Here is a 17,481-nt window from a genome sequence, read left to right as displayed (position 1 = left end):
CGCCAAATAAAATCTGCAGCAATATAGATATGTATTGTACACACTTTGTACAGTGACCGTACGTACTGAATTACTTATCATTTTTCATTCATAATAAATAAATGACATTTTTTTGTGTTTGTCGGTTCCCGAGACATGACAGTGTTTCGGGAACCGTTCCCTCTCATGTCAACTGGAATCGTTTTTCTTTAGATTGCAGTACTTCATATCTGCATGTCTGTGTCTCTGTGCAGGCGCAGCCATTTGTTACCATACGGAATATAGTTGTCGATACTTTATTCAGTAAATACTGAATTTTTTTATTATCATTACTTCCTAAATTGTGCCACGAACAGAACGAGGCATTGGTAGCAAGTATTGTAACCAGTCTTCAGTTTTACATATAGAATTCATGGCTGCGTTCTGGAACGTCTGGCGCGTCGGAACATCCCTACCATTGATCCTCACGTCGACGAGCACATATTATTAAACTTAAAGGTGCAGATAAACGGAAGGAAGGAAGTACATGGTAGGTGTACTTTATATCGATCGCTGAAGTTAATATGCGCATGCAAGGACAAGCAAAATTAAAATTGTACATAGCTTAATTTACGTGAGAATACAGCGCAAATAATTGCAGAGCAAATAGTAAAATTATGGGGAATAAAAGACATACAGTAGGTATCAGACAGATAACCGTACAGAGAAGACTTAATGACTTGTATAATTACAGAAAATAAAAATATAGATACATACTTATAAAAGCACACAAAATATGTTACAATTCACTATGGCATCGAATACGAATAATTATGTAAGCACGTAGGATGTTTATTTAACAACAGCTGTATTAATAAGCCGGCATACTGTATTGCAATTGTACACTACTGAATCGAGTAAAACGTAATACTGTGTTTGTAATGTCTTCGTTACGTGTGCATAAAATAATTATTTTATACCTATGTATGATGTATAATAATTGTGTTAATTGTGTGCTTGCCTGTTAATCATGTATTTATTTTTGAATTATGGTCATGGAGCGTGAGTCAGACGTCGGATACATCTTATTTGTCATCTTGTGATTTATTTATTCAAACCTTATGTTCAAAATTTGTTATTTCGGTTTCTGATTGGGAGATATTGATGATAAGTGCGGCGCGGATACTATGCAATATGTAAAACACGATTAATTTTTGTATGTCACTGATTTATGCGGTCAACCCAAAACAAGGATTTTAAGCACAAGATCATGTTACATTAATATGCGGGACCGAGTAGTGAACAACAAAACAGTAAAATAAACTGAACGTTATAGTCGAACACATTTTCGTGATCCGTTGGTAGTCAAAGTAAACTTTTGGTATCAGTATAAGCACTGGCAGATCGGAAGACACATCCAGCTCCAAACAGGCTATAAATAAGTTCTGTCCAAAAAGATGATGTGGCTGTGGGTGTTCACTTCCTGCGCACAACAAGTTATGCAATGTCATACAGTATTCACGAGCGCGTGATCATTTTACAGTAATTTCACAAAATTTATTTAATAACCGAAGAATATTATTAATTATGAAATCATTACGATTTTATGGACGGATGATGAGAAGATGTAATTTTCTGTGTTTTAAAACCATACCTCATATAAAATAGTATTAAACTAATTCCTTGTTTTATTTTACCTTAGTAGATTAAAGAGCGAATTGGAAATTTTCCAGTTTATTGAATTAAACAAAACTACTCTAATCACCTTACCCATTAGACCAAACACCAAGAATTTACCAGCAAAAAGTTAAAACTAACATTAAAAGAGCAAAGGAAAGTTAATTAGTGCAGGCATATCTAAATCTCTAAATCAAGGCCAGCGTGATACGCCTTCTTCGCGCTGTGAAGGTTTGTCGCCTATTGAAGTTCACAAAGCACTAAGTGCGTCAATTGCGGAAGAGCCCACTTAAATGCTTCACGACCGTCAAGCGGGAATGAGGCCCCCGCGGAGACTGCGTAAAACGGCGGCGAGACACACGTTATTGCATTACAGAATTATGGAACAAAGACATGAATTTACGAATGCACGGTTGGCTGCGCTCATCCTGTCTCTATCGAAAAAAGTAAACGAACATCAAAAGTACTAATTAAAATCGGAGGGGGATCAAATGACAACTAGTTGTCGATAAAGGTCACCGGGGATTGTTTTTGTATCGGTTGGGGGCGGGGGTAGAGCAGAGACAGGGATGAGGGAACGAGGGGCGGGATGTGTCACAGTAAAATGTCAAGATGGAAGAAAAAAGAAAACACTGTATGGTACAGTCGTTTGCAAATAAAATGGGGTTCGGTCGAGCGTTTCTAAATAATGCGTTTTTGGTTTGTCGGCCTTTTCTCTGTGTTCTCCGTCCATAATCGGCTGCAGTTGTTAGTAGTGAGAGAACTGGAGACTGAGAATTTACTTCTTGGCTGCCGCAGCCGCCGCCTCGTCTTCGGGTCCTCGGGTCATCAGCTTGGCGAAGGCAACATAGTCCAATTCTCCCTTGTGAAGCGGAGCGCCCTTGAAGGCCTGGTTGATTTCATCCGCCGATAGCTTGTCGCCCACACCGCTCAGCAAGTCTCGTAAACTGCAAATGGATCGTGTTACCCGAGTGACCTTTAGCCGGTTACCGTTCAATTACACTGTTGTTAATCAACTCCACACTTTGCAGAAAAGCAAAACAACATTTCTGGCCAAACATAAGTAATCTTTAATTATGGTGTTTCAGCAAGTTTTCCAAAGAGTAAACCAAAATAAATTGATGTAATTTCTGCTTCTCACGAATCTTATGGGATGTTGAAGGAAAGGTAATTATAGCATGATGCCTTGGTAGATGCAATGATGGCTGGAATTAATGGTACTTACTACTGTTCGTCGAGTTTGCCGGTTCCTTGCTTGTCAAACAGTTTGAAGGCGTTTGTGATGGTGGCTTCCGGGTCGACACCTGAGCACAGCACATCGTCATTTCAAACGACTATTAACAGTATAATAATAAGAATATTAAGATTGTGAGCGTTATTCCGTTACCTGCTACTTTGTCGCCGAAGAGGGTAATGAACATGGTGAAGTTGATGGGGCCAGAGGCTTCGCTCAGCATCTCGTCCAGTTCCTTGTCGGGGGGAGCACGGCCCAACGAGGCAAAGGTGTCCTTAAGATCCTCCTTGTCAACGAAGCCATCACGGTTCTGGTCCATCATCGTGAACGCCTGCGACAAGATCATCGTTACACGGTTACACCAATGCCATTGCAACCAACAAATACTTTTCAATGGGCACATCTACCTGCGGGACTTGTACAAAATACAGAAATATTTGTATGTTTGTATAATATTACTATTACTGGTGAACCAATAAATGACTAGCATAAGATTAAAACGAAAAGAAAATTGTATAAAACGAGATATACATATCGGCCTAACTATGCTCTGCTTACGCAATTGCAAGTACTTACGAATATCATACAAGTTAGAGGACAAGCTGGTGACTAATCGAAAAACGCCCAAAAATAATGTGTTAACGCGGAAATCGAATGATTTTATACCAAAAGATTTATGGAAATTATCCTACTCGATAAACAAAGCCATGATGACTCTTACGCAACCTTGCTAGCTGCAGGCTACACTACCTCTTTGAATTCCTGGATCTGAGACTGCTCGAACATAGCGAAGACATTGCTGGTGGCGCGCTGGGCGCGTTTCTTTGTCTTTTCTCCAGTCTACCAAAAGCACACAACGTTTCATCAGTGTCATAAATCCCATACATGTAATGACCAATCCCCCAAAGGACAATGAAACCAGGAAGATATGTACCATTTTGTCAGAATGTGGATAGGGCGATCAGGAAGAACGGCGACACAGCCAGCAAGCGCGGAGTGTGCAGCGAAGCGGATGGAATAACCAAGGCAAACCCCGAGACGACGAAACAACAGACGACGGATCTTACGACTGATGTGCTCCCCCGACTGGCCGTGTAAGATCAGCGAAAAACCAGCTTCGTTCGCCTTCACATGCACACACTTACAGCTGGGACATACGTTTAGCGCCAAGAACGCTCAACACTCTCACATTACCAGCGCGCGGCCCGACGTAACCATATGCCATATAGGGCAATCATGCGGCCGTCTGAACATGGGATGCTAATAATAACCCATGGCGAATGTTTGGCGCGTGGAATGCGCGGCAGTGTTGAGCTTGGATATATGCGGAGGAAAGCGGCAATAAATGACCACATTAGTACGGCAGCTTGTGTTTGGCCCATCCTCCATCCAACAAATCTGGACGAGGAGCGCGAATACAGAATACAGACCGCAAAAACAGCTGCATACAACCGCACTCCTCTGGCCACATGACGCAGCACGAATGTACGTCGAACATGTGGCTGGAAATATTTTTTTGCTCTACTCGTAATCAGGCTTCTTCTCCTGCGCGTGCTTGATTGAATGGACATCTACTCGTTCCCGCGGATACGTCACCGCAGAATATCGTACGATTGTGCATAAAAAAACATTAAATTAAAGTTAACCTTAATTCAAGGTTTGCAAATTTTGGATTGGTACTGTATTTGCTTTCGAACATAAATTAGGCAAAATAGTAAGAATGTTTACCCTGATCAGCCAGATAAAAGTACAGATTTCGATAAGTCACACTGAGGCAAACGTTTTCCGCAGTACGCAATTTGAGCTCCTCAATAAACGAAACGAGTTTCAAAAATTAATGGCGCAGTATAGCCTACACCAAATTGCACCAAACTACCGTACCGTTACACTGTACATAAGTGTAATAAGAAAGGTTTCACGCGGCAGATGCAAGTTGCATCCAAATTTGACAGCATACGCTGACAGCTAGCTGCAACCAGTGCAAAAGCATGGTACAAACAACTGCTTTTATAGTGCTGTATATGAGCGACAACACAAGTACTGTAATTAAAAAATTGATATGAAGAAAGCCAAAACCCCGGTCAACAATATTTCCTGTACTGTATCATGGCGGCTCCGCAATACAGTAATACAATGCCAAGAAAGCTTAAAGCATTTCTCGTCTCACTGCAAAAATATTTATATGCGTCATATGTATTGTACATACTTAATCCGCAGACGTTAATACAATAGCTATAAACGATGCTTTCTCCTGGTCGCCATTTTTTTAGTAAATGTCTGGTCTACATTCGGACTTGAAAACCCGTGAGTGCATTAATTTGTGCATTAACGGCCCAGATATAATACTTAAACGATAACTACGGCTCGTCCATTTTCAGTAAAGCAGAACTTTCGCCTAACTGTTACTCGATAACAATTGTTGCATATAAGAAATCCATAATTGCGTGGTATATCGTACCTTCTTTTTAAGAGAATTTAATCGTAACGCATTCTCACACTTAATTAAATCTCTTGTTTATACTGCACTAAAAAATGACACGCAACATGTGTCGACACGGTGTCCTACCTTTCGGCATGACACATGGGCGGTAAAAAAAGCATCATATTGTGTTAACGGTGTTAGCAGTGGTAATAGTGATGCTGCATGTATATATTATGTATCTATAGTGCCTATTGATCATACTTTTAGGTTACACCGGATGCAAACGTGTTGTGCGCTCCGCTGATTACCGGTGGTGGCTCAACTTAAATAAAGCAGACCATGTAATTAATCCACGCATCCATTAGAAAGTGTATACGAAAGCATGCAAGATACATACACAGCAAAAGTTGCCACCACGATGTTTTATACCCGAAGATTTTTCCGCATCTATCGAGTTATCAGTTTCGTATAACAAAAAATTACAGTCACACAGTGTTGTAGCCGTGCGTTGTCGGAACGGCGATCCAAAGTTACTGTTGGAATGGTAATATTATCCTGAGCGCGCTTTTGATGTATTATTCAGAATCTCGTTAATTAACAAGCCGGATGTATAAAATGTGACCTGTATACCGTGTAAATAGTTCATTTTCACAAGCAGTTCCTTCGATCTGCCTGTACCATGGGCATAAGAAGATGCGCCATTGCTGCAGGATTTTTTATTATAATTTTTTGCTTGACTTCCGGTATCGGTAGCAGTAATGCCGCCGATTTGTCGTCACTGCCGAGCGGGCTGTCGGAGAGCCTAGCATCGGTGTTAGACTGTAATGTCAACGGCAAGAGCGGTCTGTGTGTGCCCAGTGTGCTCAAGGATGTGGTATGCACACCGCTCGGATTTCAGTTTGCACCGGATGCCAAAATTTGCGGAAGTGATAATGTCTGCTGTCATTCCACGGTGGACAGTAAACCTACCAGCGCATCTCCCAGTGTTACCACAGGTATATGTCAACAATGTCAAAAGTAGAGGCAGACAAAGTGGTCAGTTATCAGTTTTCAGAGGGAGCCTGAAGATTTCTGAAATAGTGCTACATGAATATAACGTATGTTTCGACACGATCACGCATTCGGACTCTGTAAAAATTATTAATTTATTATCATATAAACTGTATGTAGGCAGTAGAAAATACTATATATTTGTATTTATGATCAAACTGTATATAATTAGCAATGATCTAGGTTAAGGAAATCAAGAGAAGGGCATGCAGATTTTGTATATTTAGTAATACTGGCGCATGCGGTCCATTTGCGAATGAGTCGTATAAAACTGTACCCGTATGCCGTATACCATATACTCGTAATAATTCGAAGATGGGAGATGCGGACAGTCGGATTCATTTCAGAGTAATGGTCCATGCAGAAGCCTACATCCCCCAGAACTGAAAAGATTTTAATAATATAAAATGTGCAATATTTTTAATTCGGATAAATCTTCGAAACTATGGAAAGGGCATTTTTGAAATTAATCAGTGGCAGCGCGCGCTAAATCCTGTATTATTCTTCCGAGTAAGGAATGTTGCGACGACAGGAAACGTTGTTGCATTGTAGCGGTGACTATCCCACCTGCGGTACCCGAGCAGGCTCAGAAAGGCAGCGCCTCCATCCTCCTCCTTACTGCCGCCAAACCCGGCCAGCCTGCATCTTCCGGTCCCATCACTGACCCCATCAAATCACTAACCAGTGTCCAGCTCAACGCCGGCTCCGACACTCCGCCCAGCAATGCCGACAAAGTTGCCAATATCCCCCTCATCAGCAAACCATCGACCGACAAAGACAGTGGCAAACCACAGCCCTTCAATATTCCGGCCAGCTTATCAGCCTTTCTACCCAGCGCTAACCAGGCGGGTGACGATGATGACGGGGATGCGGCGCCCACCATCTCCAGGGTCACCAAGAAGCCGCCCGGTGCCCTGGGCCCGGTTAAATTGTGTCGCGTGGGGAGTTCACAGGGAATGTGTGTGAAGAGTGATCTGGTGAAATCGCTGTGTCTGCCTTTGGGTTTTGCCACCAGCCCGCAAGGATGCAGTCCGAATTATATGTGCTGTTTCACACCGGACCCCGATGATAATAACATCCCCACGGTGCCACCGGAGCCGGCAGCCAAAGCGCCGGTCAATAAGCCCAATATACCGATACCCTCAATAAAGTATGTAACAAAAAGAGCAAGCCGTTAGAATGTATACCAACCCTCTAAAATAATTTCAACCTTATTTTTTTTTAAATTCCCATGCAGAATTCACCGGATAGTATTACTGTAGTTAACGTTTTAATAAGTCTTCCTACTACACATGTCACATACTGCATACTGCAGAGCGATAATAATTGGTGTTAAAAAAGATATGCATGTGCGTACACAAAAATAGCACTTAAAATTATTCCGATTTTTGTGCTGCAAATTTTAATTTAATTTTGTACTTATTTGCTTTTGCCTTTTAGTGCCTTTGCTGGCTAAATACAATCTAATAGTAATTTGACAATTATGCATTTTGTAGAATAACGAACGTGAAAGATTTGCCCATAACCAAGCCGGTAAAACAAACTCCGGTCTCCGATAACCCCACAAGTATGGATACATGCAGTCCTAGCAATGGTCAACCTGGTTTATGTATCCGTTCCGACATCGCCCCGATGGTCTGCACACCACTGGGTTACGCAATCGGTGACCGTTTAACCTGTGCATACGACCGCGTTTGCTGCTATCTGGACAAATCCAAACTCCCGACGGACGCGACTAATCAAGCACCTTCGCCAACTCCCAACACCCTGCCGGTTTCCGCTACCGGCCCCAATCCCCGCCCGTGCCAACTGGGACCGGGTATTAACGGTGTCTGCGTGCCTGCTAATTTAATCCAATCCTGTCCGCTTTTTGGCAAGAAAGTGTCGGCGTTTGGTTGTGCCACCCGGCACATGGCTCTACCAAATTATTGCTGCTATGAGGAGCAGCGTAATGCGGCCGTCAGTTTAGACGGGATTGGCTCGGTGCGGAAGAAACCCCTGCCGGATGATCTGGAGCCCATGCAGCCGTTTATCTCCGTGGCTGGAGCGGAGACGGTGCCGCGCCTGGATTCCATTGTATGTGGACGGAAGGGTCTGACGGGAATTGAACCGCGGGCGCTGGCCCGGCGGGCCAAGATGCTGGGGTCACATCCGACACTCCCCGGGGAATTCTGTTGGCATGCGGCGCTTTTTGATGCTGATGGGAAACCGTTTTGTAATGGAGTGCTACTGCATCGGGAGTGGGTACTGACGGCGGCGCATTGTGTTAAACGGTAATAAGAACAACCAAACTGGTAGCCAGCCAGATGCACAATGCACTGAACGCGTGATGTCACAGCAGTATTGACTTGTACAAGTAGTCAGTTTCCGGCTACAGGCCACAGGGTGACATTGTAGCATAGGTTTTAAACCTGCCCTGGGAGTTATTAATTTAGATAAGCCAATAACTGAACCTAGCTAATCGTTAATATCATTTTGGGAAGTGCATTTCACGGGAGGTGTTAATACCGGATTATTTATTACAGCATTACGATTCTGCTACGCTAACCATAAGTTACATTCTCTCGACTAGGGTTGAAATCATGATTTCATGCATTTCATATTTCACGTTTCATTTCATTTCATTTCATGATCATGCGGACCCTTGCGTGAAATGTGAAAAGGAAATGAAATGAAACGTGAAATGAAAGAAATCTTGAAATTGTGAAATGGCTTGAAATACGACGATACTGCATGAAATAAACGTGTTTCATAAGATTTTATGTAGAAAATAATAAAACCTGGCCCAGATTTGACTGCTTTTGGTGTAAACGCGATGTAGCCATCGGTATTAGAGAGTTCATTTAACTGTTTCTAATGCGATCGTCGGACATGCGCAGATGGCAACACAAGAAGCGCCACTGTTACTTGCTTAACAGTTTAGCAGATCTTACTTCGCTTCCTGCTTATGAGAACTTGGTATGCCAAATTTTATGCACATATGCAAATAGGAAAATGGATCTTTTTGGAACGGTACGCTTAATTAACGCAATCAATGCAGAATCTCTAAGGATACAATAAAACCAAAACCATCAGGTTTGATCTCTTACTTGCCGGTTTTGCAGTTGACCATATTTTGTACTCTCCGATCGTTTTTTTGTGAGTGGTTATAACCATATTTTCATTTCTGCAGGACATTTTGAAAAATCAGGTATTTGACACAGCGGGAAAAGTTATTAAAGTGTAATAATCAACATTATTAAAATAATTAATTTTTAAATAAATCCATTTCACGTTTCATTTCATTTCTTTTCATTTCACGTTTCGTTTCATTTCCTTTCAAAAATGGGTTTGAACCTCATGAATTTCAACCCTACAGTCTCGACAATATCGACGTGAATCGCACTGCGCATTACTTAATTGAAGCACAGCTGCGTCTAATTTTTTTAGAGCCGGCTGTGTTCAGTTTTTTAATTTATTTTCGGTTAAATATTTCTAAGGTGCACTATTTACAGATGCACAGGGTGACAGGGTCGTATTCAGCATTTCCAAATTCGTACTAAAAAAAGCTTCTACATTTAAGCACAGGTGTTTCATGACCATGTTAATGTCATACTGTATGCAAAAAATCATCCTAAACCCATATTGATAAATATTCATTTTAGCAACAATAACGAGAGTTTTATTGGGTTATTCACCATAACATAGGTTAAACGCAAAACAACCAGTCATAATGATTAATTGCGTTTGTTCTATCTTAATGATTATTTTATATAGCGTCCCTCCGGCAAAAACCGTTGTTCGTCTGGGATTGTGGGCTCTGAATGGCACTACCAGCTCCGTTCCGAATCCCATACTTCCACCTGCTCAGACATTCCGTGTACTGGAGGCCTTCGTCCACTACAGTTACGACGCGGTGACCTTGGATAACAACGTCGCACTACTTCATCTGGACAACCAAGCCGATTTCTCCGAACCACAAGTGTGCCTGATCTGTCTGCCGTCGCAGGACAACTACGATGGTTCACGGTGCACCGTTAGCAGCTTTTCCGCGGCCGATGGGATGACCTTTGGGCCAGATTCCGTGCTGAGTCAAGTGGATATGAATGTCATGAATTCCAGTGATTGCGAAGTGGCGCTAGTTAATACCGGGAAATTGCAGAACAACTTCCGGTTAAATGGTGATGTAACGTTATGTGCAAAGGGAAATCCGAATGAGGATACGTGTCGTGGTGATGGAGGTTCAGGGCTGACGGTAAGAAGACTTCACCTGCAAAAATATTCGCCGCCATTTTTATTATATTTGTCTTGCTGCGAAAAATATTCGATTTAATTGGATATTCGAAATGTTCGATTAAGTTTCCTTTCTAATGGCATTTTTTTCCAGTGTCAAAACAACGACGGGACTTTTGAAGTTGCCGGACTGGTCAGCTGGGGTCTTAGCTGTGGCCTCGGTGCACCAACTGTGTTAACAAGAGTGTGGTTATATAACAGCTGGATACAAGAGATTATTCGCAGATATTAAATGTTACTCGAATGCATGTGCTGTACAGTGGTAAAACTTTTATTGTAAACTTTTAATTTTACTGTATACTCGTATTTATCTTGCTGGGAGTTCGGGACTGTTATTTCATACTCTAGTATTTGATGTTTCCTGGCGGAACACCTTTCGAAATCTTTGATTAATCACACGGTTTAAAGGGAAAACTGAAATGTACAACATGCACACTCAATTACAGATAAATTTAATCAATGATTGCCGAAAAACTACAGTTGTTGTCAAATTCCTTGCTGTTAAATCGTACGATCGTGAGTGAAATCGTAAGATATATAAAAATATTTACAATGAGATTTCCTGTCGGTGGAAATTGGCCAGCAGGTTTAATTTTTAATAAATCCAAGAATACTTTACTGCGAAGCGAACTTCTTTATTACGACTGGAATTTCACTATCATCGTGCACGCAAACGGGTTGCTTTCACATGTTAGAGGAATACCTGCAGTAAGCAATTTAGCAAGGATTTTATCGTTAACAGTTCTCTGTCCACTTAATACACCAAACTGATACTGTACTGGTTAACAAAGCATTTCAACACAGTGCAGCAGTTCAAAAATGCTCATGGAGATACTTACGGAAAAAGCAAACAAAAAAACTGGCAGGAATGACGGTCAAAATAAGCATAAAAATTATTCAAAATCTGGTAATAATCGTCAAGGATAAAACCGACCAGCAGTTAACTCTCCCGATGTAATAGGACAAATCCGGCAAGTGCAGCCAATACGGCATACTACAAAAAAATCACATGGAATGGATGAAAACCGTATCCCTGCTTTCACACTAATCACAACAGGACAGCAATCGGAACCGTATAATTGAAAGGAGTACAGATACTCACTTTGACTTTTGGATAGTCATTCATAATAATCGTCACCATTCCAATATACGGCACATACCTAGGAAAGAACCAAATTTCCATACATTCTTTGCTCCTAAATTAAAATAGTTGTAACTTAAGTTAATCTACTGACCCCTTCGCCCGTCCGACCACATCTTTAGGCTGCAGCCACATTTGTCCCGGCGCATATAGGCCTCTGTCGTCAATCCAGTTGTTATCACCTTTGGTTAAAAACTTAACGTTGCCTTCACCACTGCAATCAAACAAAGACAGATCTGAATACCGGCTGCGGAGTTTGGACACGAAAAATATTTTATTACATAATACTTGGCAACGCGTTTAACAAAGGGCGAGCAAAGACGGTAAGTAAAATTATGACTGAAATATTCAACCAAATTTAAACGCAAAAATCCTACGAAACGAAGATTTGACGAAAGGCAATCGACAGAATGTTTAAATAAACGAGGAATTAATTTATTTCAACTATTTCAGTGGCTAGACCCAAAAAGTTTGGCGAAAAATAATATAAATCATTTTTAAAGTTTCAGATTTTATTTCATATAAAATCAAAACAATCATTCCAAAAACAGCTAAAATATATCTGAATTTCAGTCCTGTTTATGTTTATTGTAAACACTAATATGCGTGCAGGTATGCACAAAAAAGCCATTAGTTTTCAGATTTGCAAACGAACAAAACTGAATCAGACATTCACTGTCGGTGACTGTAGTGCTTACTCGTCATGGAGCTGCAACACCCTGTGCACAATGGGGATATCGCGTCCTTCAATTTTGAAAACAACAATATCCCCGACTTTAATGGGCTCCTCCTGGTGATTCGTCAAAAACAATAAATCGCCGCGGTAAAAGGCTGGCTCCATACTCCCACTGTAAAAATATAAAAATACATAAGATCACACACTACATATCTCGAGAACAACTGACAAAAATGAAGTTCCAAAAAACACAGAAGAGCTTGAAATCATTGAGATCGATTTCAAGTGTTCACCAGCCCCCTTCCACTCACCTTAAAACCACAACGATGGGACTCTCGCTGTTGGTTACCACCATTAGGCCTTTCCAAATCATCAGAGCTGTCGAGATTATCATGCCAAAGTTGAGTACTTGATAGTACACCTGCAAGAACCCTTTGAAAGATATGCTGCAGATGCAGGAACCTAAGCATCGTCGCAGTACAATCTGCAAAGTACCTGGCGTTTATTCATCCGACTCAGCTCGTCAAACATCCCGTCCATGCCCAACAGCTTTAGTATTGGCTTAATCATGTTGGAAAGGATTCTGGCGGGCTTCGAGGAGAATAAACCGTGGATCACCGAATCCCAGGATAAAACTGGTTATCAAGTGCTGGCTCAGCACCGACCCAAACTCAAACAGTCAATATCATGCCACTACGTCGTACTGAGTCAGGAGTCAAACAGAAATCGTGGTTTTCCACACTACGACTACTTTTTCCGAAAAACTGACGAAAGACCGCTGGTCAACAACGATGAAATGACAAATGGTCGTAAGTGGTACAAGTGAGAAAATTAGAAAACACGAAAATCCGTCTTTTTTTATCGACGAAGTGACTATGGTGGTACTGACGTGGTGAATGTGGAATGGCTTGACGAGCGGCGTAACGAGGTGGTGGCTGCACTGCCTAGAGTCATCGGCCTTATGGTTAGGCCCGCTTGTCGGTATTTGTTTTTGCTTGGCAAGGGTTATTAATTTTCGCTGTGCATATATATGTATTTTCAAAGATTTGGTATCGGAAACGATGTGGGTACTTGTATACGTAGCGGCTGTTAGTCTGTTCGGGAAAATTCAACATCATCGGCAAATACATCAGGAAAACCGAAGCTAAAAAAAGTAATTCCACCGGGGATAACGGCCGTCGCATCAAGTCGCTAATTATCTAGTTTCCGGATATGGGCTCAGTTCGGTAAATACAACCGGAAATGCGGTCGTTATCCCGATTGCTGCAGGAGTCACTGAGTCAGTACGAATAAAGAATTCCTAAAACTGCATATCTCTACTTTGCAGCAACTATGATACTTTTTTATTGCTTGACTAATTAACAATATTGGTAATAATTTTTAATTATTATTAATTATCAGCCATAGACTGTCCTTCTTTATTACTCGTAGTGATTTAGCGATTACGACCTGTGACCTTTTCAGCGAAATAAACATTTTAATTTGTAATAGACATCTATATGTACATGTAGAACTACTCATACAGCGTTCTGCGGCTTGTTAACTGGACATACGATGCGCACTGTATTAAAGCCAATTATCTTTTACATCAAACATTAATTTTTTGGTTTCAAACGAAGACGTGGAAGTTACAAAACAGTGCTTCAAAATGTAGTTTCAGTGATTAAATTTTATGTTCGGTTGTCAGATAACCAGTGCTTCCGGGCGGCAGGCAGAGTCAAAACACAGACAGGTGTTTTTACTTGTGCGCGCGGTCCAGTGTCAGCATCAAGAGTACCTTCCACTTGGCTTCAAGTCGCTTAGTCGCTGTAACTTTTGCTTTTGGTCCGAGTTACATCTTTCAGGCTTCGATAGTTCGATCAGCCTTTTGTCAGGTGCTGCAGATTTTGCCCGAGTATTTATCTTTTCGTGGAACATGCACGTATTTGCTGGCGGTTGTCACAGTGCCGATGTGAGTATTGTGTACGAAATGTACCAGTGGAACAGCGTGGATGTGCTGATTAACGGGACGCTGCAGCACGGCATCGTCGTTGGGCTGGCGTCTGGGGACGAGGCGAACAAGGGCCTACTGGTCGACTTCGACTGTCCGCAGCGTCACTGCGAGTGGGTCGAGTACGACAGCGTCTTCAGGGTCCCGTACGTGCCTCTCGGCCGCTGGGAACGCTGGAAGAATCCTGCATGGGCTAAACCCATCCTCTCCAAGCTCTACTGCGCATCGGGGCAGATCGCGCGTGGACGTGGTACTGGTATCCTATCCAGCTAGCTATGCCCGCGGACGCCCTAGTGTGCAAAGCGTCGTGCAACGATATCCGCTGTGGACTGGTGGTGGTGCAGTGGAGCGATGCTGCTGTGACGACAGAGCTGATTCCGTATTGCCAGATCCGCCGTGTGCCTTCGCCTGAAGATCTGCAGGAGCGCCGCGTAGGGCCGGATTGTTTTGTCAGCCGCGAATGCCGCCTGCCCAGGGGATATTGGTCTGCGCCTCCGGGGGCGACGAGAATGCTGTGGCAGAAGTTCAGTCGCGAGTTTAATGCCTGCTGCATCGCCGTTCGCAGTGAGTTCCACATACTTCCAGCGCCACGGTTGACTGGCGTTTTCACTCGACCGATTGCCGATTGGTAGGTGTCAACGGCGTCGCTTTCGTGTACGCCAAATAATTTTTTGTGTCGCTTTAATAAATCGTGTTGCCAGATGGTTTGCTACATTGGCATAAACGCAACCAGGTGTTCCAAAAGTCTCGTGAGGGTTTCACTATTTTTTCCCTAAATTTTAAAATAAATCGAAAAACAACTATGAAACCGGGAAACCCTGGTTCAATGTAAGAGCGATCTCCATAGTTATGTGAGTTAGTGTGCAAAATTCGAAGAAGATCGGTCCACTACGTTGGTGCAGCAGTTTGTCTATGAACTTTTTTAGATCTTGCTTCAGTCATAGCTCCACAAGCGGATCTTGCGTGCATAAAGTTGAATTTCACGTATTTCACGCCAGTGTTTACAAATCATTTGGCTTCGGAATGTCATAAAACAATGTAAAAACGTGTTTTGCTAACATAGTAATTTGATACCATGTACCGGGTCACATCCCTTACGAGCTTTGATTTGAAGGAAAATACTTTTAACAACATTGTACGGAACTATTCTACTTTTTATGCCAACCGCAGCGAGTGTGAAGGCAGCCCGGAAGGGGAATGGGATGGATATCGCTTCGTTCCCACGTTAAAACGAGTCAAAGCTCCGCGTACAGAAGTCTCTCAAGCGGGACGCGGCATCCCCTTGCCACGGGAAATATTGGCGGAAATCTTCCAGTCACTAGACACCATCGAACGGGTGAGGAAGCGTCGCGTCTGCTGTTTCTGGGATGCTGTGCTACTGCTGGATGCGGGTATGATTCCAAATTGCAATCACAATTTCAAACGTTTCTCACTGCCAGCTTCGAATTAAATAACTTTAAAATCTTACCGGGCCGTGAGCATTCAAAATGATTTGAAAAGAGAACTTCTATTTTTTAAATTCTTATTTTTGGCGAAGTAAGTGTTCAAATCAAACGCCGATTTCATAAAATACATTGGATTACCTTTTGAAAGTGATATAATTATCAGTAGAAAAAACTATTATTTGTTTTAGATCCTTTGTTTATAACAGATGGGAAAAATATTGGCAGATACATTTTAAGAATTCATTTATCGTATCCAGTTTCATTTCAAAAACAACCCAAACTGTTCGAATATAAACTCTAGATGTGGGTGCATCCGGCAAGCAGCTGTGGATCTCCGGCCGGCATTCCTTCCATGTGGCACACACTGAGCAGGGGGAGCAGTTTCTTCTGGCTGGTTGCGTACTCAAGTACGCCACTCCCGCCACGAACACCATCATTCTGGAGGAGCTATCGGAGTTAGCGTGCTGGTCGCGGGACATGTATGGATTGCTGGCGATTCTCTTGCAAGATCGGCGCATTAGGACACTGGTCCTGTCACGGTGTGATTTCTGCGATCATTACAGCGATGCGCACGATTACCTAGACTGGGTTAACGGGAAACTGTCCAGGCTGGCCGCGACGTGCCGTGTGGTGGTGTGGCAGGATTGCCAGTTGACGCTGAGGCAGACCACCGCCCAAGTGGCTCGTGCACAATTCTGCCTGCATAATGACCCCGCACACCGATTGGCGCAGTTGTGGGATGCCTATGAAAGATCACTGGTGGGGAGTGTCGAATTGCCGAGGCTCGCCGAGTGGGTGGCGCGTTGTGTCAGCACTCACAATTCTGAAGCGTGCGATTACATCTTATGGGTATGAAGGCTTGAGCCAGCACTCGGCAACCAGATCAGTTTAACTAACGCCGGTGTTTGTTTAGGTTTTACTCGAGTATAGTAGTGCTGATCCGCGCACAGACCAGCAGAGTGCTAAGAAAAAATGGACAATGGATAATCTGAACAAGTTGGATGTGTACAAGCTGACGAAACTGGCACAATTTGCCTTGAACAGCCGGGTTCACGACCGTTAAAGATTGTAATTTCTACAGTATTTTGTACAAGTGTTGCGTGCGCTGATTGTAATTGTAAGATCACTGAGGTGTCTTCTGATAACGACGACAGCGAAGTTATAATTCGGGTTCGCAGTTCAGTTTACGGATTACTTTGTTGCTTTTTTATGAATGCGCTAGCAACAATCTCGAAATTTCTTCCGTTATCGAAACCTTTGAAGTTTGAAGAGGGCAAACTAAGATTTGGACTCCTCGAGGTGATACACAACTTCATTTAGTGATGTGACTTTCTGGTCTTTGTTACTGAAAAGTTTTGGATTATTGGCGAACACATGTCTGATCTTAGTCAAAGTTACGAAGAAGACAGTCTGTTATTAACTGAACAAGTGTTTAAGTAAGTATCCATACTCTGTATTATAAGAATCGGCAGTCAGTCAGGCTTTAGTCAACGAAAAATTCAGCTGCTGTTTTGGGTAGATAAGCTGTATCGTGCTTAAGAATGCGCCTTAAATTCTCTGCATACTATTTATGACCTGAAATTTTTAAAAGTTTAATTTTTGTACCAGCTCTATAC

The 17,481-nt window shown here is 42.4% G+C and overlaps 4 protein-coding genes across 5 annotated transcripts; 2 read left to right on the top strand and 2 right to left on the bottom strand.

Annotated features, from left to right (window-relative positions):
* Positions 1-1,169: 1,169 nt before the first annotated feature.
* On the bottom strand, positions 1,170-4,027 carry LOC129586980 (myosin regulatory light chain 12A-like). Its single transcript, XM_055480555.1, has 6 exons — positions 3,804-4,027; positions 3,620-3,709; positions 3,023-3,200; positions 2,861-2,939; positions 2,418-2,582; positions 1,170-1,441 (listed from the first exon to the last, which is right to left on the bottom strand). Exons 1-6 carry the CDS (start codon positions 3,804-3,806, stop codon positions 1,435-1,437), a joined length of 522 nt encoding a protein of 173 aa, XP_055336530.1. The 5' UTR covers positions 3,807-4,027; the 3' UTR covers positions 1,170-1,434.
* A 1,078-nt stretch (positions 4,028-5,105) lies between these two features.
* LOC129586977 (uncharacterized) lies at positions 5,106-11,053 on the top strand. Its single transcript, XM_055480553.1, has 6 exons — positions 5,106-5,173; positions 5,559-6,286; positions 6,894-7,491; positions 7,838-8,614; positions 10,098-10,575; positions 10,708-11,053. The coding sequence occupies exons 2-6, from the start codon at positions 5,971-5,973 to the stop codon at positions 10,843-10,845; spliced, it is 2,307 nt and encodes a 768-aa protein (XP_055336528.1). The 5' UTR covers positions 5,106-5,173; positions 5,559-5,970; the 3' UTR covers positions 10,846-11,053.
* A 174-nt stretch (positions 11,054-11,227) lies between these two features.
* LOC129586979 (signal peptidase complex catalytic subunit SEC11A-like) lies at positions 11,228-13,317 on the bottom strand. Its single transcript, XM_055480554.1, has 6 exons — positions 12,926-13,317; positions 12,742-12,851; positions 12,453-12,602; positions 11,849-11,968; positions 11,716-11,773; positions 11,228-11,607 (listed from the first exon to the last, which is right to left on the bottom strand). The coding sequence occupies exons 1-6, from the start codon at positions 12,998-13,000 to the stop codon at positions 11,554-11,556; spliced, it is 567 nt and encodes a 188-aa protein (XP_055336529.1). The 5' UTR covers positions 13,001-13,317; the 3' UTR covers positions 11,228-11,553.
* Positions 13,318-14,219: 902 nt separating this feature from the next.
* LOC129587113 (uncharacterized) lies at positions 14,220-17,157 on the top strand. Of its 2 annotated transcripts, none has more exons than XM_055480710.1 (4): positions 14,220-15,048; positions 15,591-15,756; positions 16,238-16,714; positions 16,779-17,157. In XM_055480710.1, the coding sequence occupies exons 1-4, from the start codon at positions 14,696-14,698 to the stop codon at positions 16,926-16,928; spliced, it is 1,146 nt and encodes a 381-aa protein (XP_055336685.1). In that variant the 5' UTR covers positions 14,220-14,695; the 3' UTR covers positions 16,929-17,157. The 2 variants fall into 2 exon arrangements, with proteins under 2 accessions (XP_055336685.1, XP_055336684.1); XM_055480709.1 differs by having other exon boundaries at positions 15,591-15,811; positions 16,167-16,714.
* The last annotated feature ends 324 nt before the right edge of the window (positions 17,158-17,481 follow it).

The sequence above is a fragment of the Paramacrobiotus metropolitanus genome, unplaced genomic scaffold, assembly GCF_019649055.1.
Source record: "Paramacrobiotus metropolitanus isolate TYO unplaced genomic scaffold, Prichtersi_v1.0 Parri_scaffold0000023, whole genome shotgun sequence".
Taxonomy (NCBI): Eukaryota; Metazoa; Tardigrada; class Eutardigrada; order Parachela; family Macrobiotidae; genus Paramacrobiotus; species Paramacrobiotus metropolitanus.
This window is presented reverse-complemented; position numbering and strand designations above follow the sequence as displayed.